Below are 25,699 nucleotides of genomic sequence, written 5' to 3'. Positions count from 1 at the left end.
AAATTAATGTAACTATTCTTGCTTTCTTTTGGTTAGTGTTAGCATGGTACATTTTTCTCCATCTATTTGCTTTTAATCTATATGTGTCTTCATATCTAAAGTTGACTTCTTACAGACAACATATAGTTGGGTCTTGGTTTTTGGTCCCCACTGATCAATCTCTGTCTTTTAATTGGTGCTTTTAGACCATTGATGTTCAAAGTGATTATTCATATAGTTGGATTAATAGCTACCATATTTGTTACTGTTTTCTATTTGTTGCCCTTGTTCTTTGTTCTTGTTTTTATCTTTCACTATTTTGTTCTGCCTTTGTTGGTTTTAACTGAACATTTTATATGATTCTATTTTCTCACTTTTTTTAGCATATCAGTTATACTTCTTTTTTAACTTTTTTAATGGTTGCCCAAGAGTTTGCAGTATATATAGAAAGACAGAGTTTGCAACTAAGTCCACTTTCAGATAACACTATACCATTTCACAGATTGTGTGAGTACATTATACTAACGAAATAATCCTAATTTCTCCCTCCCATCCGTGTATCATTTCTGTCATTCATTTCACTATACATAAGCATATATAAGAATGCTATATACATAAGCACACATAATTAAACACATTGCTGGTATTATTATTTTGAACAAACTGTTTTCTGTTAGATTAGTTATGAATAAGAAAAATAAAAGATTTTATTTTACCTTCACTTATTCCTCTTCAATGTTCTTCCTTACTTTATGTAGATTTCAGTTTCTGACCTATATTGTTTTCCTGCTACCTAAAGAATTTCTTTTAAAATTTCTTGCAAGTCAGGTTGACCAGCAACAAATTTCTTCAGTTTTTGTTTGTCTTGAGTAAGTCATTATTTCTCTTTCACTTTTGAAGGATAGTCTTGCAGGGTGCAGAATTCTAGGTTGATTTTTTTTTTTTTCTCTCAACACTTTAAATATTTCATTCTACTGTCTTCTTGCTTGTATGGTTTCTAAGAAGTTAAATGTAATTCTTATCTTTCTTCCTCTATAGGTAAGGTGTTTCTGTGTTCTGGCTTCTTTCAGGACTTTATCTTTGATTTTCTGTAATTTGAAAATGATATGCCTAGGTATAGTTTTTTTTGGTTGTTGTTGTTCATTCTTTGTTTGTTTGTTTGTTTTTTAGCATTTATTCTGCTTGGTGTTCTCTGAACTTCCTGGATCTGTAGTTCGGTGTTTGACATTAATTTAGGGAAAATGCTCAGTTATTATTGTTTCAATATTTCTTCTGTCCCTTCTGTCTTCTCCTTGTATTCCCTTTACAAGTACGTTACACCTTTATAGTTGTCCCATACTCCTTGGATATTCTCTTCTGGTTGTGGGGTTTGTTTTTTTTTTTTCAGTCTTTGTTCTCTTTGCTTTTCAGTTTTAGAAGTTCCTACTGAGACATCCTCAAGCTCAGAGATTCTTTCCTCAGCCATTCCCCTTCTACTAATAAGCCCAGAAAAGGCATTCTTCATTTGTTACAGTGTTTTTGATTGCTAGTGTTTCTTTCTGTTTCTTTCTCAGTATCCATCTCTCTACTTACATTGCCCATTTGTTCTTGCATGCTATCTACTTTATTCATTAGAGTCCTTTACATATTAATCACAGCTGTTTTAAACTCCCAGTCTGACAATTCTAATGTCTTTGCCATGTCTGTTTCTGATGCTTGCTCTGTTTTTTCAAATTGTATTTTTTGACTTTTAGTTTGTCTTGTAATTGTTTTCTTGAAAGCTGGACATGATGTTCTGAGTAAAAAGAACTGCTGTAAATAAGCCTTTACTAAGTGGTGGAGAGGTGTAAAGGAGGGGACACATTTTATAGGTCTATGTTTAGATCTCAGTCTTTTAGTGAGCCTATGCCTCTGTGGTGTACTTAACAAGCATTTCAGTTTTTTTCTTACCCTTTCCTTAGGTCTGAGAGTATGGTTAGAGTGGGCTGGAGCTGAGTATTTCTCCTGTCCTAGGACATTTAGGCTCTGAGAATATGCCTAGTGAGTTAGGCTCTGTTTTAGTAGTGTCTCCTAAGGGCGGGCCTTAAGAAAAACAGGGTGTGCTGGAATATTTCCAGATGTTTCTTTTTCCCTCCTCTTGCTGGAAGCACTAGAGGATTTTTCTCTGATATCTACTGTGGAAACCTAGTCAAGTTCCTGGAGGTAAAACTCACAGAGTGTAACAGCTCCCCCATGAGAGGGTCTCCCTAGAGTTTTAACTCTCAGACTTGTCTACACTGAGCCTCCAGCAATTGATCAGTTACAGTGGAGATTTTCCTACATTGGTTCTGGTTCCCAGGATAGTTTCTGCTTGTGAGTCTCTACTCCAGTAAGCTGTGCCTTGCTGTATTTGCCTGTCTGTCTTTCCAGTCTGGGGGGCTGTGGTTTGCCTTGTGTCCTCACCTCTTTTACAGATCCAGGAAGAGTCGTTGATTTTTTTTATCTGTTCAGTTTTTTACTTGCTGTTAGAATAAAGTAGATACATCCAAGCTCATTGTATGCAGAGCCAGAAACCAGAATACCCTGCCACTTTCTTTTCTCTGTTCTCCATTTCTTCTTTCTTATCTCGACCATAGGCATCTGTGGGTATTGATTAATCTTCCCTATAGTAGTATCTAGTGCTCAAGATGTTTCAGAATCCTGCATCAAGAGAACACTGGGAACCGCAACACTGTACAATTGTAATTTTTCCAGAAAACTCTTATCTTAGGTAATAATAATAATAGCAAATACTTACATAAGTGTCTACTATATGGTAGTTACTTTACACAAATTAATTCATGTAATTTTAAAATAATTCTTTGAGATAAGTCTATTATTTTATCATTTTCAATTCCTTGATTTTATTTTTAAAAGGAATAAACATACCCTTTTAACAAAAGGAAATAGAGGGCTTCCCTGGTGGCGCAGTGGTTGAGAGTCCGCCTGCCGATGCAGGGGACACAGGTTCGTGCGCCAGTCCGGGAAGATCCCACATGCCGCGGAGCGGCTGGGCCCGTGAGCCATGGCCGCTGAGCCTGAGCGTCCGGAGCCTGTGCTCCGCAACGGGAGAGGCCACAACAGTGAGAGGCCCGTTTACCGCAAAAAAAAAAAAAAAAAAAAAGGAAATAGAGGAATTCTTGGCTTTCTAGAATTTTTAGATATCTGAGATGCATTTAATCCATGACTCCAAAGAGTTCAACCCAAATGAATGTTAATTACTGATACAGGAAGAAGGCTTCTTTATGTCCTTCAATGAATTAAAGTCTTGAAACATCATTAAAAAGACAGACAGCTACACCGTCCACCATTCATATAAAGAGCAACAAGTTTACCTACCTGATGATTATGTCATGCTAAAAAATAAAACTCTCAACATTTGATATCACCAAGATCCTCTTCACCATGATGTTTGTTTTTTTTTTTTTTTAAATGTTGAGCCTTCTTTTAATTTATTTATTTTTATTTTTGGCTGTGTTGGGTCTTCGTTTCTGTGCGAGGGCTTTCTCTAGTTGTGGCAAGCGGGGGCCACTCTTCATTGCAGTGCGCGGGCCTCTCACTATCGCGGCCTCTCTTGTCGCGGAGCACAGGCTCCAGATGCGCAGGCTCAGTAGTTGTGGCTCACGGGCCTAGTTGCTCTGCGGCATGTGGGATCTCCCCAGACCAGGGCTCGAACCCGCGTCCCCTGCATTAGCAGGCAGATTCTCAACCACTGCGCCACCAGGGAAGCCTGATGTTTGTTTTTTTTTAATTGAGGTATAGTTGATGTACAATATTATACAAGGTTCAGGTGTACAACATAGTGATTCACAGTTTTTAAAGGTTATATTCCATTTATGGTTATTATAAAATATTGGCTATCTTCCCTGTGTTGTACAATATATCCTTGTACCTTATTTATCTTATACATAGTAGTTTGTACCTCTTTGGGCATCCTTGTCTTGTTCCTGATCTTAGAGAAAGTGCTTTCAGCTTTTCATCGTTGAGTATGATGTTAGCTGCAGGTTTTTCATACATGGTTTTTATTATGTTGAGGTATGTTCCCTCTATGCCTGCTTTCTGGAGAGTTTTTATCATAAATGGATGTTGAATTTTATCAAAAGCTTTTTCTGCATCTTTTAAGATGATCATATGGTTTTTATTCTTTGATTTATTAATGTGGTATATCACATTGATTGATTTGCAGATATTGAAAAATTCTTGCATCCCTGGGATAAATCCTACTTGATATGGTATATGATCCTTTTAATGTATTGTTGGATTCAGTTTGCTAACATTTTGTTCAGGGTTTTTGCGTCTATGTCCATCAGTGATATTGGCCTGTAATTTTTTTTTGTGATATCTTTGTCTAGTTTTGGTATCATGGTGATGCTGGCCTTGTAGAATGAGTTTGGAAGTTTTCCCTCCTCTAGAATTTTTTGGAATAGTTTGAGAAGGATAAATATCTGGTAGAATTCACCTGTGAAGCCATCTGTTCCTGGACTTTTGTTTGTTGGGAGTTTTTTTAAATTACTGATTCAATATCATTACTGGTAATTGGTCTGTTCATATTTTCTATTTCTTCCTGGCTCAGTCTTGGGATATTGTACATATCTAGTAATTTGTTCATTTCTTCTAGGTTGTCCATTTTATTGGCATATAGTTGTAGTCTCCTATGATCTTTTGTATTTCTGTGGTGTCAGACATAACTCCTTTTTCATTTCTGATTTTATTGATTTGGACCCTCTCTTTTTTTCTTGTTGAGTCTGGCTAAAGGGTTTGTCAATTTTGTTTATATTTTCAAAAAATCAGCTCTTAGTTTCAGCACTATGGTGGTTTTAACAATGGGTTGTCATTTGAGAAATATCACCTTGAAATTTGAGGGCAAAAAAAATCATATAGGTGCTCTTCTCTATTGATTCAAGTGATGGTCCCTGGACTTCCCAGTCATTTTAAAAAAACAAACAAAAACTTTTATTGCATTTATCACACAAGTAATACATAATCATTGCAGGTAATACTTATTATTGGAAAGAAGGGAAGGAAGAAAGGGAGAAAGAAAGGAGGGAGGGAGGGAGAAAAAGTAAAAGAAGAAGAAGGAAAGGAAGAGGACAATCACCTGAAATCTCATTAGTCATTGATAATCACTATTAACCTTTTAGAGTACATCTTTTAATTCTTTTATATATGTATGTAGATATGTTTTTGTTTTTTTGTTTTTGTTTTTTTTTTTGCAGTACGTGGGCCTCTCACTGTCGTGGCCTCTCCCGTTGCGGAGCACAGGCTCCGGACGCACAGACTCAGCGGCCACGGCTCACGGGCCCAGCCACTCCACAGCATGTGGGATCCTCCCGGACCGGTATCTCATACTCTTTTCTAACCTGCTCTTTTTTTTTAAGGGTGAGGTTTTTATTTTAATGTTTTTACTTTAGATTCATCCCACTTTTTTTGTTTTTTAATATCTTTTTTGGAGTATAATTGCATTACAATATTGTGTTAGTTTCTGCTGTACAACAAAGTGAATCAGCTATAAATATACATATATTGCCATATCCCCTCCCTCTTGAGCTGCCCTCCCACCCTCCCTATCCCACCCCTCCAGGTTGTCACAAAGCATCAAGCTGATCTCCCTGTGTTATGCAACAGCTTCCCACTAGCCATCCATTTTACATTTGGTAGTGTATATATGTCAGTGCTACTCTCTTATTTCGTCCCAGCTTCCCCTTCCCCCTCCTGTGTCCTCAAGTACATTCTCTATGTGTGCATCTTTATTCCTGCCCTGCCACTAGGTTCATCAGTCCCTTTTTTTAAAAATTCCATATATGTGTGTTAGCATATGGTATTTGATTTTCTCTTTCTGACTTAGTTCACTCTGTATGACAGACTCTAGGTCCATACACCTCATTACAAATAACTCAATTTTGTTCCTTTTTATGGCTGAGTAATATTCCATTGTATATATGTGCCACATCTTCTTTATCCATTCATTTGTTAATGGACATTTAGGTTGCTTCCATATCCTGGCTATTGTAAGTGGTGCTGCAGTGAACATTGGGGTACATGTGTATATTTGAATTATGGCTTTCTCAGAGTATATGCCCAGTAGTAGGATTGCTGAGTTTTGTGGTAGTTCTATTTTTAGTTTTTTAAGGAACCTCCATACTGTTCTCCATAGTGGCTGTATCAATTTATATTCCCATCAACAGTGCAGGAGGGGTCCCTTTTCTCCACACCTTCTCCAGCATTTATTGTTTCTAGATTTGTTGATGGTGGCCATTCTGACTGGTGTGAGGTGATATCTCATTGTTAACCTGCTTTTTTTTTTTTAACTAATCAGTAAATGGCTTTACTGTGAAGATGGATATACCTAAGCTAATTAAACAAACCCCCAGTTATTGGACATTTGTATTATTTCCCAATTTTTCTGTATATTATTTATATAATCATAATTAGTTTCTTAGAATAAAGTTCCAGAGAAGGAATAAATGTGTTAAAAGGTAAGTAAAGTGTTAAAGCTTTTACTATTATTGTCAAGTTGTCATCTAAGAAGGTCATACAATTTATATATCCACCAGTAGAGTCCCCAAAGTACCAGCAAATGCTGGTATTCACTGTTATTTTAACTACCATTCCCTTTATTACCAAGCAGTAACTTTTTTTTTTCAAATGTCTATGGACTGTTTATCAATTACATGATTTCTAGGCTAAAAGCAGCCTTCTTTTCCTCTAGCTTTAAACTAGATTATTGAGAAGCTGAATTCCCAGCTGAACAGGGCACAGAATATTTCCAGATTCTGCTAACTGTAATATGCTGTCTGATTTTAAAGTCTCAACGTGCATGGAGTCTGAGGTAGAGGTCATCCGATGCCTGAGACTGGCACTGACTGACGCCGTCAAGGACATCGTGCAGCAGATAATATCTGTGCTGAGCTCTTGGAGAAACTGTGAAACAAGCCTAAACAAGCACAGTGTTCTTGAATGTCTGCGTGAGAGCATTCCAAGAGAATGGAATTATACTCCAAAAGAAACCAAAAGGAAAGAATCAAGCAAAGGTACATTTGTTTTTCTTTAAGAACACATCCCTGAAGAAGCACATTTTCTAGGTTATGAGAACAAGTAAAATTCTAAAAATTATAAAATGTGTAAACTGTATTAGTCTCCTTTCCACCATGTATATTTTGGGTTCCTAATTTTTGTTACTGTGAGCCATATGATCAAAAAAAAAAAAAAAAAAACCTAGAGATGAAAATGACTCAAATGGTTATCTTCTTTATTTAACTACCAGTTCAAAATTTTTTGTGATATTTTGTGTTCATGTTAGTATTCACAGATTAGTCACATGAATTTGACTAATTTCCCTTAAATCTATTGAGTAATCTAAAATTCATCCTCTCAGGAAGATTGCTTTGATATTCAGTTTAATTATTCTTTTTTTGAAGTTTTTCTTCCACAACTACCAATTATTACTTTCTTTCCTCTTGTTAATACACCTACATATGTAGCTTTTAGGTCAAAAAGAGCACCCCATTTAGTAGCTACACATATTTTTCTGACAGGGTATTTTCCCCCCAATATCTATGGTTCTGGATTCAGTGCATTGTTCCTCTTCAGGGCAATGCATCTATCAAGTGTATTTAAGGATTATCAGTTACCTGTATTATTCATTTATTTTATTAATCAAGTACTTTCTTCTTAAATGGTTTCTTCCTACCTAGATGTTTCTACTTTTCAAGAATTTCACAAGATTCCTTTGAATGTATCTTATCTGTTTGTATTCATGAATCTTCTTTAGGATTTTTAAAATAAAACTTTTCCCTTTTATTTTCATCTTTAAAGATGAATTTTTTTTCACTAACTGTAAGGAAACTTTCAACAGTAAAATATTCCAGCTGAACCTGCTAAAGTCAATTGAGGAAAGTAGCGTTTCTTTCATTCTTCTCCGTGGAGATCCTAAATAAGGTGGCTTTTATCCAGCAACCTTATATACAGACTCAAATCAATTATCCATCAGTGACCTTTCATAGTAATGCTTTAATTCTGTCCAAGCCCTATTAAACTGCCTTTGAATCTAGTAAAGCCATTTAATTGAAATTGGAAAATGTCAGATTTTCATTACTTAAGTTCTTCCTCACCTGAGTTGTTGCCACCTCTCCTTTCTAGCTTTGAGATATTCCATAGATTTTGAGCAATACAGGAAGCATGATCTATAGTTTATGTATCATGTCATATGAGTAGCACTGTTTTGCTTGCAGCTTTCAAGTTGGTCTATTCATGAACAATTTTTTTTTTTTTCCTACAAGCATTTTGGAACTCTTCCATAACGTTTCAAAGAGCCTCTGGTTCCAAAAAATGCTTACTTTGTAGATACTAGTTCTTGTGGTTTTCCTTACTAAATAATATTTTTTCATAAAATTATCACTAAGAGTAGAAGTACAACACTTAGACAGCCATGAAGGAGTGCCAGATCACATAAATATATAAAAGAAAGTGGTGGAGGAAAGTGACCTTATAAAGCATTTTGTGCATTCCAGGTGAATGTGACAATAGGAGAATACCATTGTTCTTCATTCCTATCTTTTAAACTGACAGTGCTCAACCTTTATTTTCACTACAGTGTATAAGGTAGATAATATGTACATGTCAGACACTAAGTCACTTATTCATTCAATAGATACCTACTAAGTCAGTTACTACTACATACCAAGTACTGGGGTTGGTCCAGGAATAAACTGTAAATAAGATATCCCCTCTTGGTGCTTGAAGACTAGTATAAATGTTTACAAATGGGTGCAAACACCTCAGGGGTTGTACAGGGGTTGAGAAGAAAGAAAGCAAAACTACTGAAATTTCATATGGGGTGTCACTGGAGCTCTCCCTTGTCTGTGAGTGAGCCAGTCGTGTGCTGGGGACAGTATTGTTGGGAAGGGCATGAACAGGGTAACCTTACTCCTCATTAGCTTTCAGCGTTCAGTAATCAATTAAGGTTGTCCTTTGTATTTCAGAATTTAGTTTTAACAAAATTAATCCTCACAAAACACACAAGTGGCTTTAACATATTCCTGTAAATCAACAAATCAACTGCTGTTTAAAACTATTACTGGGAATCCAAGGGAGAGCAAACAATGACAAAGTAAAAAAGCTCACACTTGGGAATATTTCTAACATGAGCTGTTTCTCAGCCATATTATAAGGTAGAACATTGATAGTCTGATCAGATTTGGCCAAAAATAAAATAAAATAAAAAAATAAAAATGGGAAATGTGTGGGAAAACCATTTGAACCATGGCTTCCCATACATTGTTGTTAAACACGAATCCCTCCTAAATGAGTATTGTGCCTTGAGATAGTTAGGGATATTTAGCTAGAGCTAGTTTGAAGTCATCTTGATTAACCAGAGATTTCAAGACTAAGCATCCAAAACATGAAGATAAACCTCAGTAATCATTTTCAGCAATGTTTTAAGTCAATTGATATTTAATTCAGTACTTTGCACAATTCATCTAAATAATGAAGTGTTTAGAGGCCTTTTTTTTTTTTGAGGATTCTAACTTAATAAAAGACAAATAGTCACTAGCTTAAAGAAAAAATTGTCCTTCCTTACACAGTGAAAATAACGGAACATGGAAAACACTATGGTGACAAACTAAAATGTATTTCTTTATTTTTTTTCAGCAAATACATAGAAAACACTGAAGATTTGAAGAAATAAATAGTACAATAAATTATACAGTGTAAGAGATTTACCAAAGAACTGAATGGAAGTTTAGATGTTTCTGATATAGCTCAGCTTAGGTATTTGCTCCCGAAGCAAATACACAAGGAATTTGCTCCCTAAGAGCAAATACACAACTAGTTGTTTTGTTTCTTTGACAACAATTAAAGGAAAGATATACCAGAAAATATGTTTTCTCACCAGTAAATAACTTTTTAAATAAAAAGAATACTTTATGGGGAAACTCTGGAGTAATTGTTTTAACTAAAACAATGGATTCTGGAGAAGAAACAGAGGTAACACCACAAGGAAAATGTATTCAAGGCACCATTCACATGTGGATTGTTGAGAAAGAAACTGATGGCAGAAATACACAGAGTGTTATCAGAAGTTCTTGAGAGATTTTATTTTATAAAAACCAGAAATATTCATTTTATAAAAACCAGTATCACCCATAAAAATGGCATAGCTGCACACTTAAAAACTTAGAATTTTTTAACATGGTTCAAATATTCCAAATAAGAGTTTTGGTTATTTTTGAACACTTCTTAAAAATACGAAAATGAAATATAGTTCAATTTATTTGCAAGAACAACTGATTAACATAATGATGATGAATATTTATTATTCAAATTTCAACAACAACCTTTGCCTATTTGGTGGTTGAGATTGAAAAATGAGTGCCATGATTTCACAAGTTCCATGTGGGTCTACATATATAGTCCATGTCATGGCTTTTTCACCTATGACATCCATTAAAATCAAGTATTGAAACAAACTAAATTTATAACCTGACATTTGAATCAATGTATCATGAACTGTTAAAGTCCAGGTTTTTAAAATAATAAAGCGTATTAAATCACATTATCCTCACTCAATAATGTATTATTGACATTTTATACCACTAATAAAAAACATTTTTAAAGTTAATTTTAATACATTATTTGTCTTTACCTATTTCATTGTAAATTTCCTTTCTGTATGTTTTATAATCACCCAAATATATTATTACAATCAGTAGTCCATGCATAGGAAAGAAGAAATGATAAATATATAAATATACCTCTCACATTGCATTCATTCTGAGACATACATTTTTTCACACTTTATCAGCTCTGAAATTGGGATGGCTCTTACAATATATTATATATATGTGAGTTAGAAGTCAACTTATTTAAATAAAGACAGAAAAATGAGTGTGTGGCATTTTTAAAAGATCCTTCCCTGGTGTGTTGTTAACATCACCATAGACTCAGAGACCCTGTGATTAGTAGAATGGATTTGTCATCAGCCTAAAGGTTCTGATTGGAATTTGCCTTAAGCTTTAATAAAGTAGTTAGGGATTTCAGTACCTGCAATTCTCAGATTTTATAAATATCAGTAGAAGTACAGTTGTGAAGAGAATTGCTAATCTTCACCTGGTATCTGCTTATATTATTGTCAAATGTTTACTCACTATGTTCAGTTAAGCCCTCTTTAGGGTAAACAGAATATAAGATATAATCTTTTAAGTCAAATACCTGACAGCAGATTAGGAAATATGAGACACAAACACATAAAAACAATAAAACATTTAAGATACTTTAAGAACACTGAGAAGAGTGGTTTCTTAATTTGCTTTATCTATATTTTAAGCCTCATCTAAACATTTATTTGAATAAAAAGAAAACATTTACTGAGCAACTATTTTTTACCAAGTATTGAATTAGGTGCTTTCATATTTATTATTTTATTTAATACAAAAGTCTTATGAGATCATTCAAATATATTTTGGACCCAATTTTTACAAATGTATAGAGACTGATCCAGTTAATTTTGAAAATGATTCTTAAGTTATCATGAATTTCTGAGGAGTCACTAGACTAGACCTATGTTTTCCAAGAGCGTTGTACTTTTATAGAGCAGAGTGACCTCTTTAAATGTCACAAATATCTTGAAAAATCTTTCACAGTGTTAAATTATTTTTGTTCAGTAAAAACAGTAAAAAATGTTTTTCTGAAGAACTTAAAGCTATCCTCTTTAGACTTCTCGCTCCATTCCAGTGTTCAAATTCAATTATGTACATAGTGGATTAAAACACTTGTGTCTGGCTTTGTGGGATACTCACGGAGTGAGGAGATTTTCTACCATGCTCTTGAGGAGCTTTTAGTCTCCTTGTAAAGACAACTCATGAATATGAGGACACGGGGAGGGGGAAGGGTAAACTGGGACGAAGTGAGAGAGTGGCATGGGCTTATGTATACTATGTAAAATAGATAGCTAGTGGGAAGCAGCCACGTAGTACAGAGAGATCAGATCAGCTCGGTGTTTTGTGACCGCCTAGAGGGTGGGATAGGGACGGTGGGAGGGAGAGGCAAGAGGGAGGAGATATGGGGATATACGTATATGTATAGCTGATTCACTTTGTGATAAAGCAGAAACTAACATACCATTGTAAAGCATTTATACTCCAATAAAGCTGTTAAAAAAAATAAGAATATAACGTAAACAGTAATAGATGATAATACAAAAGAGAATGCAACATGGCACGTTATGGAACTGATTACCAACATAGTCATATGGATAATATGTTCAAACAAATTCATAGGAGGCAAGGACTTTGAACCAAGAATTGAAGATTATGAGTGACCCATGAAGAGGAAGGGCATCCTATGTGAGAATAATGAGATATTCAGAAGGCTAAAAGCAAAGAGGATAAAATAAAGGTTCATAGAATGGCTGAGACTGGACTGTGGAGTGTTTTGTCAGCAACGCTCTGCAGACTGATCTCGTAACGGTGGAAAACTGTTAAAAGCTAAAAGAATTGTAGCAGAGAAATTAGGTAATCTGGCTTTACAGCTGGGCATGGTCTGGAGCAGGGAGATGAGAGTCCTACAATAGTCCAGATACCACTTGTGAGGGAGGGCTTGAATAGGTAGTAGCCATGGTCACAGTGAGGCAAAATTGGGTGTCAGATGAGGGAGTAGGAAGATATATCAGTGCAGTCCCCGGTGTGGGATGAAGGATCAACAGGAATGTTTACAAGATTGAAAAGTAAGGAAGGACAGAAGAAGAGAAAGAAGGAAGAGAGGATGGGAGGGAGGGTCAGGAGGGCCAACATAGTTTGGGAGGAAAACAGTGAATTTTGTTTTAGCTATGGTTTGCGTTAATGATGACTAGGACAGAGAAGTGGAATGCCCGTCGGGGAGCTGAAGTCGTAGGACTGTTACCCTGGAGAAAGGCCAAGACTGAAGATTCTAGAATCATCTGGAAGAGTGGTTCTCAACTAGGAAGATGGGGACATTTGGCAATGCTTTAGAGACATTTTTGTTTGTCATAATTGATGAGGATGCCACTGGCATCTAGTGAGTGTAGGACAGAGATGCCACTAAAACATCCTACAATGCACAGGTCGGCTCCTTACAATAAAGAATTCTCCAGCCCCAAATGTCAATAGTGCCAAAGTTGAGAAACCCTCATCTAGAGAGGGAAGATCAGTAAATCCTTCAGAGAAATAATACCAAGTAAGGGAGAGTAGAATCTACAGTCAACAGGCCAAGGACTTAGCAAATACATTTAAGAGGTGTTAGTAGAAGTGGAACTAGCGTGGGACACAAAGAAGCAAAATAATAGAGGTAAACATGAACCAGTTTGTTGACTCATTTATTCAACAAATACTTACTGAACAACTGTTATAGATGAGGTCCTAAGTGCTTGGGCTACAGGAATGCCTTCCTGGAGTTTATATTCTAGTGGATGGAGACAGATAATGACGATATAAAGGAGATTATAATGTTTTTTTCTTTCTTTTTTTTTTTTTTTTTTTTTTTTTTTTTGCGTTACGCGGGCCTCTCACTGTTTCACTGTTGTGGCCTCTCCCGTCGCGGAGCACAGGCTCCGGACGCGCAGGCTCAGCGGCCATGGCTCACGGGCCTAGCCGCTCCACGGCATGTGGGATCTTCCCGGACCGGGGCACAAACCCACGTCCCCCGCATCGGCAGGCGGACTCTCAACCACTGCGCCACCAGGGAAGCCCAGGAGATTATTACCTGATGCTAAGTGCTATAATAAAGGCAATAAAATGGGGTCTAATAATAGGGAGGGACTGGGGGCTGGCCTGAGAAGGGCATGAAGGGACTGCTTTACATGGGATGGTGGGGGGAGGCTCTCAGAGGAGGTGACATTTGGGCTAAGAACTAAAAGAAGAGGAGCCAGTCCCAACAAGAGCTGGAATGATTCTGTCATGGATTCCAGGGGAAGAGGAGAAAGGCTTAAGGAAGTGCCAAAGGCCACAGAGAGGTCTGGCAGGAGTACCTTTGCATTTACTAATTAGGAGGACATTGGACCCTTTAAACCTGAGGTCTTAGTAGATAAAAATATAAGTAATAATTCTGAATTTTCTAATTTTCATTTGTGGGAGGAAAAATTAAGTTTGGGATTTGGGGAATTTTTGGCAGTACTACAGAGGACCCCAGTAGAGTCATGTCGGAATATGTCAGGAACTTGCTCTTCTCAACAATTTTCTCTACAAAAATTAGACATCCCCACACAACACTCAAAGCAACACAGTGATGGAACACAAATGCTAATATTAATCATACCTTTTCTTTCTTTTCTTCCCCAGGCTTCACAAGGCTTGCTGCTCAGGCAGTATCTATTGTAATCAGCAAGTTACCTACGGTGATTGCATGTTTGCCTCCCCCAGTTAAATACTTCTTTTTTCTGGCTGAGAGAAAAATGTCAAAAAACTTTGTTGAATTAAAGAAAGCTGGCCTGCTTGTCTGGAACTTGATTGTAATTATATGTCAGATATTTGAGGATGGAAACACTGTGGAACTTTTAACAGGTGCCTCCCTTGACAGATGGAGTAAAGAGAAACTCGGTTTAATCTGTGTGTGTTTGGAAAGCATCATGGGAGAGCAGACAAGTAGCCCTAATCAAATGACCCAAAAGGTCATACGGAGCATTGAGCAGCAAAAACCCAACTGGATTGAATGCCAATTGTTGAAAGCAAGGAAACTGAGCACCGAATGGTAAAGTGATGTTTTTCTTTCACTGAATTTCATCAAATACATTCACAAAAGCAAAATCACCAATAAACAACCACCACAACCAAATATTGTTGGATAGGCAGCAATGGTCATTTTGCTAGCGTCATGGGAACTTTGATGAATAGAGAAAAAGATAAATATTCCATTAAAAACTGGATTGTTAATGTTCCTTGTCTTATTAGAATTTGAACCCCATTGATACACTGGAACATTATACTTGTTTAGTCACCATCTTAAGGTTTCTGATTAAAAGGGTGGTAGTTAAACCCAGGAGAATTTGGTTTCACTCCTTTTCAGTGTGCAAACAGGTATCTAGTGGATAGCCTGGAGCGTTTCGTAAATGGATTGGCCATGGAGATTAAATTAAGAAGGAATTAATGGATATAAAAGGCTCTTTATTGCTTTCTGTGTACCTGATTGTCAAAAAGGTACACATTTTTCATCTGGTAATGTAAGAATCCCAGAAGGCAACTGGGGCATATCACACTCAAGCTATAAACACACCCAGCTGTTTCTGTATGAAAATGTCAGCCTTCTCATAGGTTTGTCACCAAGAGCTAAGTGATTTGTGGTATTGCGAAGATTTTTAAGGGTCCCTGATGAATTTAAATATGTACATAGAGTCCTACTTAAAAGCAGTCTTCAGTATAGAATTGCATGATATTGATAAGGGAGTTACGGTTCATGTGGTCTACAGTTCACTAAGCCAGCCCCTCCTTTTTCTACACTCTCACACACACGGTCCCCCATTCTTTGAAAATATATTCATATTGCTAGAAGATACTATTATAACTTTCTTCCTGAAACAACTAAAAGTTGTTACTTTTAGTACGTGGTAGTGATAAAGAGCACAGGCTCTGGAATCAGATGGACAAATACAAATCCCTTGTAAGTGGGCCATCTTGTGCTAGTTACAGAATCTCTCAAAACCTCATTTTTAGTGATGATACTAAGCTGGTAGAGTTGTTTTGAAAAATTAAATAACGTTTGTAAAGTTCTTAACATCGAGCTTAGAACTAGTGAGCATTTGTTATTTATAAACCATTAAAATATGTTGCACTCACTGGTTAGTACTGTGATAACAAATACTCTTCACTGGTTTATATTAATCTGTAAGACTTTATATTGATCCAAATTAATATAAGTAGTCACGTAAGTAATGTAAGAAATGTAAGTAATCATGATTTTCCTGTTCTTGTCATACGACTCCTAGAAATTTACTTGTGAGCACCCTGTGTGTAGGAATAACAATAGCAGTCAGGAAAATGCTTAGTAACGTTGACAGTGACCTTAATCTTTACATTTGCATTTGATACCAATTTACAGGCTTTAATTCAAAGACTAAAAGACTAAGGCCACGTCATTATCCATAGCAGTGGGTGTAAAAGGGAGAGAAAAAAGCAGAGTAAAAATAGTGGATCTGATTATAAAGTTAAATTTATGATACTGCTGAATTAGGACCCCCTCTATCAATAAGATCAGTTTAAAGTAATGTCTGTAATATACCTGGGGCTACAGGAATCCATAAGAAAAATTTTTCCTTAAAAGTTGATTTTCGTCTAAGTTTCTTACAAACAGCACTAACACATCTGGTTATCTCCTTTAGTAGGAAATTGTCTAGCTAATATTTGGCTGATTAGTTGTAACATGCATCCAAAATAAAGAATTATTGATTTTTAAAAACGTTTTGTAGCCCTCAAATATTCTGAATACATATTATGTAATTTGTAATTAGCACAGTGCTACCTATGTCTTTCTCAATTTCTCCAATAATATCAAGGTACAAAAATCCAGATTTAAAGTTATTTCATTTATTTGACAAAGAGTTAAATTTGACTTCTTAACTCACTTTAGGTAATCTCTTATGGATTTGGGTGCTATAGGAATGTTTCATCTCGAGTTTGATTTCAAGTTGATTATCTGATATACACACGAACTTCCATCTCTACGCATTTCTCACAGATTGATGATCATTTAGTTCATAGATCTATACCATGAGGAAAATGTATTTTAAACCATGATGTCTGTATACAGGTGGAGGATTGCCTTTGCTCTTTTTTTTTCAAGTATGAGAATGTAAGCACTTAAAATAGTTCTTCTATTAAAATAAATGAAATCTTAATTCCTCATGAAGATTATCTTGTAACTACACAATATCATTTAGCTAGATTTCTTTCACTTGCACCAGATTTAATTTTGATTTTATGGAAACTGTGAAAATAACCGCAGTGGAAAGGTGGCAGCTGTAAGCATTGCTTGTCTTGCATGCCGCCTGAAAACATTACTATTCATTAAAATAACCTTCACTTTGTAGTAACACTCAAGCTGTAAACAGTCAACTTAGATTCTGGAGAACACACAGGCCAAAAAGTAAAGAAACGTCTGTCTTTGCAAAGTAATTTGTCGAGTTGAAGATTATTGTTTTTCATCATGGTGACCCTGACTTGGCTGGCTGGGTGCATATACAGATTAAGATTAATGCAGTTATTCCTTGGCTAAGGTCTGCCTCTTTCAGGGCACATTCTCCCTAATGACATGATTGATAGGCAGTCCCAAATCCAGAGAGGAACTCATTAATCATAGCATTGACTGAATCCAATCATTTGCTTCACCTGCACAGTGATGGACAGGAAAGGATACAATTCAGGGGCTGACACTGAGACACTCTTTTGTCAGAGGGCCTCAACTTTTTCCATGTCAGCCTCTACAAAACCTGACAAGAAATTTCGCTTGCAGCCTGCATGCAGCTTCAAAAAGATATTTACAAACTTTTTTTTATTGCAAAAAGGTCTTTTTTGTTTGTTTAAAGATTTACTCTAGCTAATAAATATCTTTAAGAGTAGGATTTGCTTTATTTTTTAGCAAGGCTTATATGATCATAAAGTTCTTTTTTTGGTTTTTTTTTTTAGAGAAGGATGCTTTGAAGCTACATGTGGAAGCAATATAACAGTTAATGTCCAGCAGCTGGGTATCATTTGGTTCAGTCTTCAGGTCAGCAGCACTGACTCTTAGCAGAATGAATTTTATAATCATGGCAAAATCTCAGTAATAGACTGCAGTATATAGCTGATTACACCACAGTAAATTTCATTTAGTCTGGGAAACAGTGGAAACCCATGCGTTTTCTTAAGAATACATAGACTGCAAAGACTAATGTGATCCTAATAGCACTTGTAAAAAGAAAATTAGTATGGAATATATATGATGTAAGTTGAATATCGTGATTAATTTTACACTGGTACAGCTTGAGAATTTTTTTAAAATTATGTCATCCATTATTACTATGTAATAGTGTTTAAAATCAATAATAAGCATATGCATATATAAAATAAGCAATAAGCATATATAAAAGAAACTTTTCCCACATATAACTTGCACATTCCTGGTGTGGTTATAATAGACCCTTTTCTGGGAAGGATAAGCAGGGTAGTGACTTTTGCTAAGTTATCTGTCACCTAGAAGGAACAGGAGGGGGGCATGTGTTTTTAGAAGGCAACAAGTGTCAAAGGGCCAATTTAAAATACCCAGTGGTCAGCACTCCTGCAGGAAGCACCCAGCCTATATTTAGCATAATAGGCTCCCCCTTTTGACACTTTAATTAGTCTTTAATGTGTTCTGAGACAGGTGTAAAGAGGAATCTGCAAAAGACAGAATACCAAAGCTATTTCTGGCATCAAAGATACTCTTTATCCTCAAAGAGAAAATACAGATTATTTCTTACATGTTTTTAAAAAGAAATGTTTTGTTTTCATACCATGATTATAGCAATTTCAACAATTGTGGTAATGGGGAAATGTTTTATAGATAGGAGTATAAATGCAATAAAGAAATGTTTTAAAAGAAACGATTCAATTTTTAAAAATGCTTTCAGGTGCTCAGTTCTAAGGTGCTGTTTATGTGAGCTGCAGCCTTTTGGGAAGGCTTACCTCTTTGAGCAAAGTCTTTATAGGTGCTTTGAATCCGAGACTTACATCGACTCTCCACACTCAATCTCTTTGATTATTTTCCATCTTTACAGTTCTTCACCACTGATACTTACATGCTTTCTTTGTATTTAGTGCATTTATGACAATAGAGAAAAGCACAGCCTTAGAAGAAGGAGATATTGCTCTTGAACTGACTGAGCAGAAAATAAACATGATGGTCCTGGATATCTGCCACAAACCAGGTGGCGGCGAGTACCTGAGGCAAATTTATCACATCATGCGGCTCAATGAGGTAGGGAAACGGCCTTTTTACCGAGCAATTAGGTGTGTACTGGCCTGAGGCAGCGTCTGCTGGCAGCTAAGGGTTAGTCAAGGAGGTGATAATACTTCTTAAAGTCAATACCAAACTCAATATTGCGTTATTAATAGAATCTATTCAGCCCCTGCTGTTCTGCATTTGTACAGCAGAAGCTTCACCGAAGCAATGTCGGTTTTATTTATACGGTTTAAACAATAACACGGTTCATGTACTCAGTTCGGAATTGTAGAGACTAGAGGTGTAGTATGGGAATTGTGTATTCGTGACCATTAAGCTGATGTTAAAATCTGGGATTTGTGAAATGAAGAATTTTCTGAAAAGAGATATAGCTCTTCTCCTGTAGACGTCATACTCGTGTTGGTGAAGTTGAAGATTCCTTACATAATGAGAAACTTCAGAAGAATATCGAACCATATTTGGGAGCAACTAGATTAAACCAAGAAAATACATTAATGTAGGGACACTGATTAGAACCAATGTCATGCTTATTCACCTCTCTGCTGGGTTAAGCGTCTGACCTTGCATGTATCTGGCTATTTTAGCAAAAATGTAAAGAGTAGGTATCTCAGTTATTACTTGAAACAATACAAGTCTGCTAACTTAGGTTTTCAATTTGATCATACATATCTGGATTCGAATGTGACATCTAGTGTGAATTAGACTTATGTTTATATTTGCAAACACATGAATGTATTTTTTGGCATAATAAAAATTGTATAATATGAATAATGTTAAGACATAGTGTTTTATCTACATGAGGTAGGCCTTAAAAACTGTATATTTCCAAGGAGTGAATTAACTCTACCACAGGATTTTACAACTCAGTTACATAAATGTTCTCCCCACTATTATCTATCTGAAAGTTACTTCAAGTAAATCTTGTTTTCTGGCCTGCAGAGAGGTAATCAACCAGTCAACTTCAATGATCACCTGAGAAGGATGGAGGCCTTTGTAGCTATGAGACAAGGTCCTGTTCTTAAGGGACTGGAGCTCAGTAGCAATTGTTACAAAGTAACACAACCTGTTCATGCTTGCTAATGATCTCTCACAGATTGTTTGAGGTTTCCATCTCGGGCAAGCAGGAAATCGTGGCCTTGGCAAACTGAAAGACCTCCATTACGGAGTCAGGGTCTTCATGGGCATGTCAACCTGGCCGTCCAGATTGGCCAAAGTAACTGTGGTGGTTACGGAGGGACAGATGTTGTAGTCAGAGTACCCTCAGAGCCTTAGTAAAGTTGATTTACAATAATTTTGAGCGCAACAATGGCTGGTATAGATTGCCAAACTGATAGAGGAGTCCTTTTCTTTCAAAGTTCCATAACACAAGAAAGATCACTAAATCACCAGTAAGCAAAATCAACAAAAATTAAGTTGGATATTTACTGGCCATCGGCCACCTGTTGTATTCAGGAAATCCAAAGGCTGTTTTCTCGTAGAACTCGTGGAACTCTGAGGAAGCGCTTCTGAACAGGTGTGCTATGAGAGCTGATGTACGTAAGACTCTTTGCGGGAGTATCACCACATTTTGATTCAAAGTTACGATTTTTCTTTCTCTGCAACTGAATATACTTACTGTTATGGCAACATCTATCAGATGGGAAAGCAAGCTAAGTACTTGGTGGTTTATTGTGCTGTGTGAAACGCAGGCTGCAAGGTTAGAGGCATAATGTAAGGTGAGGATAGAATCAACGAAAGTAGCGAGGCCTCTGCCTTGACTACTTGGACAAAGCAGGCAGTAAACACAAATAACACAAGGGTGACTGAGTGACTAGCATAATACTTATGGCTGCTTTTATACTGTGAGGCATCGTTATGCTGTAGGTAAATTGCACCGTGACGTTTGTTCATTTGATGAATGGCGTCATGTCTTTAGCACTTTCAGGTGTGTTGCTAAATTGTGTTCGAAAACATAAATGCAGAGCATTTACACGTACAGGCCTGGGTGAGTGGAAGCATGGGTGTGCTATTGAGAGACAGGGAAGTTTTGAGAGAAGATGAGATTTTAAATGTTTGAGATAAAGGTAAGGTGTCTGAGCATAAAAGTCCAAATGGTGGTTGAAGGTGCTGGCCAGAAGCACAGATACAAGAGGCTGTCACTAGATTTGGTGGCTTTCAACTAGGATGGTAGTTGAGTTCATGAGGCCAGTGTATCTCTTCAGTGGAGAGCAACAGATAAGTGGTGGGTAGAGGAATAAGCTCTGATGTAACGGCACAGGGAATATGTTCAGGAAAGGATGTTCAAAGAAAAATATTTCTTCTAAAGAAAGACCACATTAGCAGTACGTCTGGTTAAAGTGATGCCACAGAAAATCTGAGGCTTTTGAGAAGGGGTAGTGACAAGTGTCAATATAGCACAGAGGTCAGAGAAATCCACAAGGGAGAAAACACCATTGTGTTCACAGCTTGCAACAGAACAGAGCACTTTCTCTTTTCTGAATTGTGGAAACAAAAAAAGCCAAAACATAGCCACGTAAGGGGAAACAGTGAGAACGATTGTTATTAGCCAAAACAAAGCAGTTTTTCAATGAAAGGGGAATAATTTATTCCTTTTTAAATTTTTACTTTCAGAAATCATGATGGAGAAAAATCGTTTCTGTTCAAAAATCTAAATCTAATATACTTTTCTGATGGCTTTATTGTTATCTAATAATATTTAATAAGAGTCCATGTGTGTCTGTGTGTCAGATGCTACAGAATTCATCATTCTAAAAAAGATATGGTCCACAATGAGCAGGTTTAAGAAATGTCGAGCAGTGTTTTTTATTGCGAGATGGAGGGTTTTAGGATCTGAAATTTGCCTTCTACAGCGAGTACAGCAGGCGTTCTCTATTCATGAAGTTACAGAGGCACAGGGAAAACACAGTGACCTGAGACCAGAGGTTTGGCTTCTTACTGACGCTACCAAGCTCCCGTGTGTGACTTCAAGTTTGTCATCTGACCTTTCAGAGCCAACCACTGAATGTAGTGTGGGCTAGAGTTTCTCAGACTTTCATGTGCCTACTCATCTCCTGGGAAAGCTTGTGAACAGGCAGATTCTCATTTGGTTGGGCCTGAGATTCTGCTTTTCTAACACGCTCCTGGGTGAGGCTCACTTGGCTGACCCACACACCGGACTTTGAGTAGTAAGGGTTTTCAAGATGACCTCTGAATTCATTTTCAGCTCTAACTTTCTGACCCTAAGTCCTAACCCCAACCTTGAAGAAAACATTATATTGTGACACACTAAAAATCAGGAGGACATTTCTGTTATATTATTTATTAAATGACTTATTAAGTATTTGATAGTTTGAGGGAAACTTTTAGTCATTTAAATTTATCGTTTTCCAGAAGGAGTCTTATGAAATAGATTATGGTTATTCACCTTTTTATTTATGGATGGAAAATGAGGTATAATGCAGTAGATTGACTTTTTCTTTTCCTCCCCAGGTTGTTACTGGCATTTGGGGGTAGAATTAAAATTACATACTTTGAGCTTCTATTGAACCTTGATATTTTTCAGTCCACAGTGTGAAACTAGAGTTTAGGAGCTTGCATTATAATTAATTCTACATAGAGGGAGACTGCTTGCAGGGAACTATCAGAGTACTTAGTTCTCTGCTGAGCATGGAGTAGGTAGCCACTACACTTAATGAATGAATGAACAGTCATGTACTGTGAATAGTCATGCACCCGAGTTAAGTTTTGGTAACCAGACATGTTAACGTGAAGAAATGACAAGACAATGCCTATTAAAAAGATTCTGATATATCAAGCATACGTTCATTATGTGAGAATTTGTTAAATGGCTTTCTAATCTATCCTATATATTAAGTGAACCTGTTTTTGATGGGTTTATTGTAATCCTGATTGGTATGTACTCCGCTATGTTTCTTCTGAAAATGTATTCTGTCCTGAGGCTAATAATACTGTGTAATGTAGCAAATGTGCTGAAAGGGTAGGTTTGGATATTGACCAGTTTATTCTTAAAGAGAATATATGCTTCCTACCATCACGACTTGTAATTTTTTTCCCTTGAAGGAGTATTTAAAAGAACAGCTGTTATCTATGAATGGTTCAGAGGAAAAGCCATTACGCATTCAACCTTTAAAGATGACCTTGAGGAGTGTGGAAGATCAGCCCTCTGCCTTTAACCCTTTCCATGTGTACAAGGTGTTTAGCGAAAACATGCTTGATCAGGTATGTGGAAATTAAATAGTAAATTTAATTAAAATTTGTGGAGTTTTTTTTACACAAGTTAGAAAAAAAGTGCTTTGTGTTTGAATATTTACTCATAGGCTTCTTTGGCTAGGAAGCAAAAGGCCTTGTTCTTGTTTGCTCAAATTGACTTGGGAAAAGTTATTTTACCTTCTTTCTATTTGTCAAACGGATTCATATGTTTGGTCTGTAAACTTTGACTTTTGCCCCGGTCGGTTCGCTGTGGGCAGAGGGAGCATCTGTTCGGCTGTGTCTCCGGCAGCCTCGAGAAACCCCGTGTTTCTTAGAGTCTTCCCCTCCCTGGCTTCCCCCATCTCCCAAGACACACACTCACAAAACACCTTGCAATCTTTATGAATTTATCTAATTTATCAGGTAAACTATAAAATAGTTTAAAATTAATTGTAAATAGAGCTTTGAGCTCCTATTTTAAGTGGCATGAGGTAAATTTGCTGTTTTATAACCCTAAACACATTCCTGAATTTAAAATGAATTTGTTAACGATCTTAAGTCAGGATGTTTGGAATAAAGTCAATGTGATAAACACCACACATTTTTTAATGTCAGATAATGCCATTGTTTCAGCTGCATGTTTCATAGTCACATTAAAAAGATCATCTTTATTCCAAAGGACTTGAAACCTAAAGTTGCTTTTGCTTTGTCCTTTTTTTTGGTCCCTTTTCCCAGTAGCCTCCTGACAGACTATTTGAACTAACAGGGCAGAAGAGAAGGATTGCTTGACCTAGAGCTCTGATGAAAATAAGAATTAAAACAGTGGCCTAATTCGGGTTGCAGATAATATTTTTACCATGCCTGTTACAACCCTAGTCTACATTCATCAATACTGTAGTAGAATAAGACCTTCAAATGCTGACAACCCGGGGCAGAATTCTTCTGCTCTATGACAGGATTGTAGTGCTCCATTAATCAGCAGGTGACAGGGCATAGTTCTTGTTGGATTTTAAACACTGGCCTAGATGCTTATTATCAAAACTATTTAGTGTTAAGGGGTATAAGCATCTATAATACTTTAAAACCAAATATGTTGTATAAGTTTGAGTTTATTGGCTGTCTTCCTGTGTTGTACATTAGATTCCTCCATCCATAAATAATCATTGTAGCTGTTAAATTATCCTCACTTCATTTAAATGAATGGTATGTTGTATTCAGTTCTGAATTATGAGATTATCTTTCACAGTAATTTTTCTCCTTACTCTGTCATGAAATTATCTATTAAATGAAAAAAAAAGAATTACGTATGTTATTTACATTTACAGGTCCTTATAATTTCCCCTTTAAAGCAGATTCTTAACCAAAAACATTAATATCCTACTCTAATTAAGCTGTGTCTTGTCATTTGAGCCATAGTACTTCCATCTTTGTTTTTTAAATCAAACTTCTGGGTGCTAAAAAAAAAACCCAAAAAACTATAAATTGATACATGAAAAAGTTGCCAATTATTTTGCTTTGCTCTACAGAGTCACCCTTTCAGAGAAACTTGTTGGGCAAATTTCATTAGCTCTTGGAAGAATAACGACTCAAGAAATTGATTTATATTTTTATAAATAATGACTACATCCCCAAATGGATTTATAAATTAATTGCTGTCTTATTGGAATAAAAACCTTATTCTGTGGACATGATTGATGTTATCTGTCTAAGTCCTTGTTCTGGACCCCCTTCCTTCTTAGTTAGTCTATCACAGCTGGAGCTTTAATTTACTGATCATATTAACTCTGATTAATAACTAACAATAGCATCTTCTCATTTATCAACAGTCAGCTATCACAAAATGGAACTGGAATTGGTCAAACTTGCTGCCAGATTATCTGGGACTGGATAAGACGACCTTCAATGTACTGCTCAAAAACAGGTAATAAGATTGGGGATTTGGGGCATGTGGCAGGGGAAGAGGATATATATCTTTTATATATAGGTGGTAGTGTGAGTGTGTGCGTGTATATATATGTGTATATATATATATATATATATATTTGAAATTATATGAAGTATAGTTTCTGAATGCTGTTTTTCTATAGTAAGCATTTGCAGAAGGCAGGAAAACTTTATCTGAGATGAAATTGGTTGATTTTAGTCTAAATTTTAAATATTTTTGATTTTGTGTTGTAAACACCAAAAGTTATTGATTTGAATGTCATTATAATACTATGCCTTTGTTTACAACAACTTAATGAATGCGTACAAAATGCCAAGACAAATCAACTAATCAGGGGAAACATGTAAGTAAAACTGTCATGATTGAATTTTTTTGCTTTTCAGCCAGTTATTTTGGCACCGTCTTGCTGTAGTCTCAGTTGCATACTACTTTACACACATACGGACACACGCGTGCACTTACACCCCAGGACAACCCAATAAAATGATAATGTGATTTCAGGCTAGGAGTTGATACATGTAATTTATTTTGCACAAAAACATAAATGTTTTCTTTATATTTTGGATCAATGAATATGGCTTTTTCCCATACCTTTAAAGTTTTCAGTGAAAACAGTAAGGTGTAAATTTTAAATGTGCATTTCTCTATCAAGTATCACATTTTTAC

The 25,699-nt window shown here is 36.3% G+C and overlaps 1 protein-coding gene across 1 annotated transcript in view; it reads left to right on the top strand.

The window, feature by feature from the left end:
* KIAA0825 (KIAA0825 ortholog) overlaps positions 1–25,699 on the top strand; it is a 407,465-nt gene that overhangs the window by 189,795 nt on the left and 191,971 nt on the right. The window contains exons 16-20 of the mRNA XM_065874850.1: positions 6,783–7,007; positions 14,271–14,679; positions 18,756–18,915; positions 22,960–23,118; positions 24,915–25,009. Coding sequence (XP_065730922.1) covers positions 6,783–7,007; positions 14,271–14,679; positions 18,756–18,915; positions 22,960–23,118; positions 24,915–25,009 — 1,048 coding nt within the window. The remainder of the gene's footprint in view (positions 1–6,782; positions 7,008–14,270; positions 14,680–18,755; positions 18,916–22,959; positions 23,119–24,914; positions 25,010–25,699) is intronic.

This window comes from Phocoena phocoena, chromosome 3 (genome assembly GCF_963924675.1).
Source record: "Phocoena phocoena chromosome 3, mPhoPho1.1, whole genome shotgun sequence".
NCBI classification, from domain to species: domain Eukaryota; kingdom Metazoa; phylum Chordata; class Mammalia; order Artiodactyla; family Phocoenidae; genus Phocoena; species Phocoena phocoena.
The sequence above is the reverse complement of the archived record's forward strand: the minus strand, read 5'-3'. Positions and strand labels throughout refer to the sequence as shown.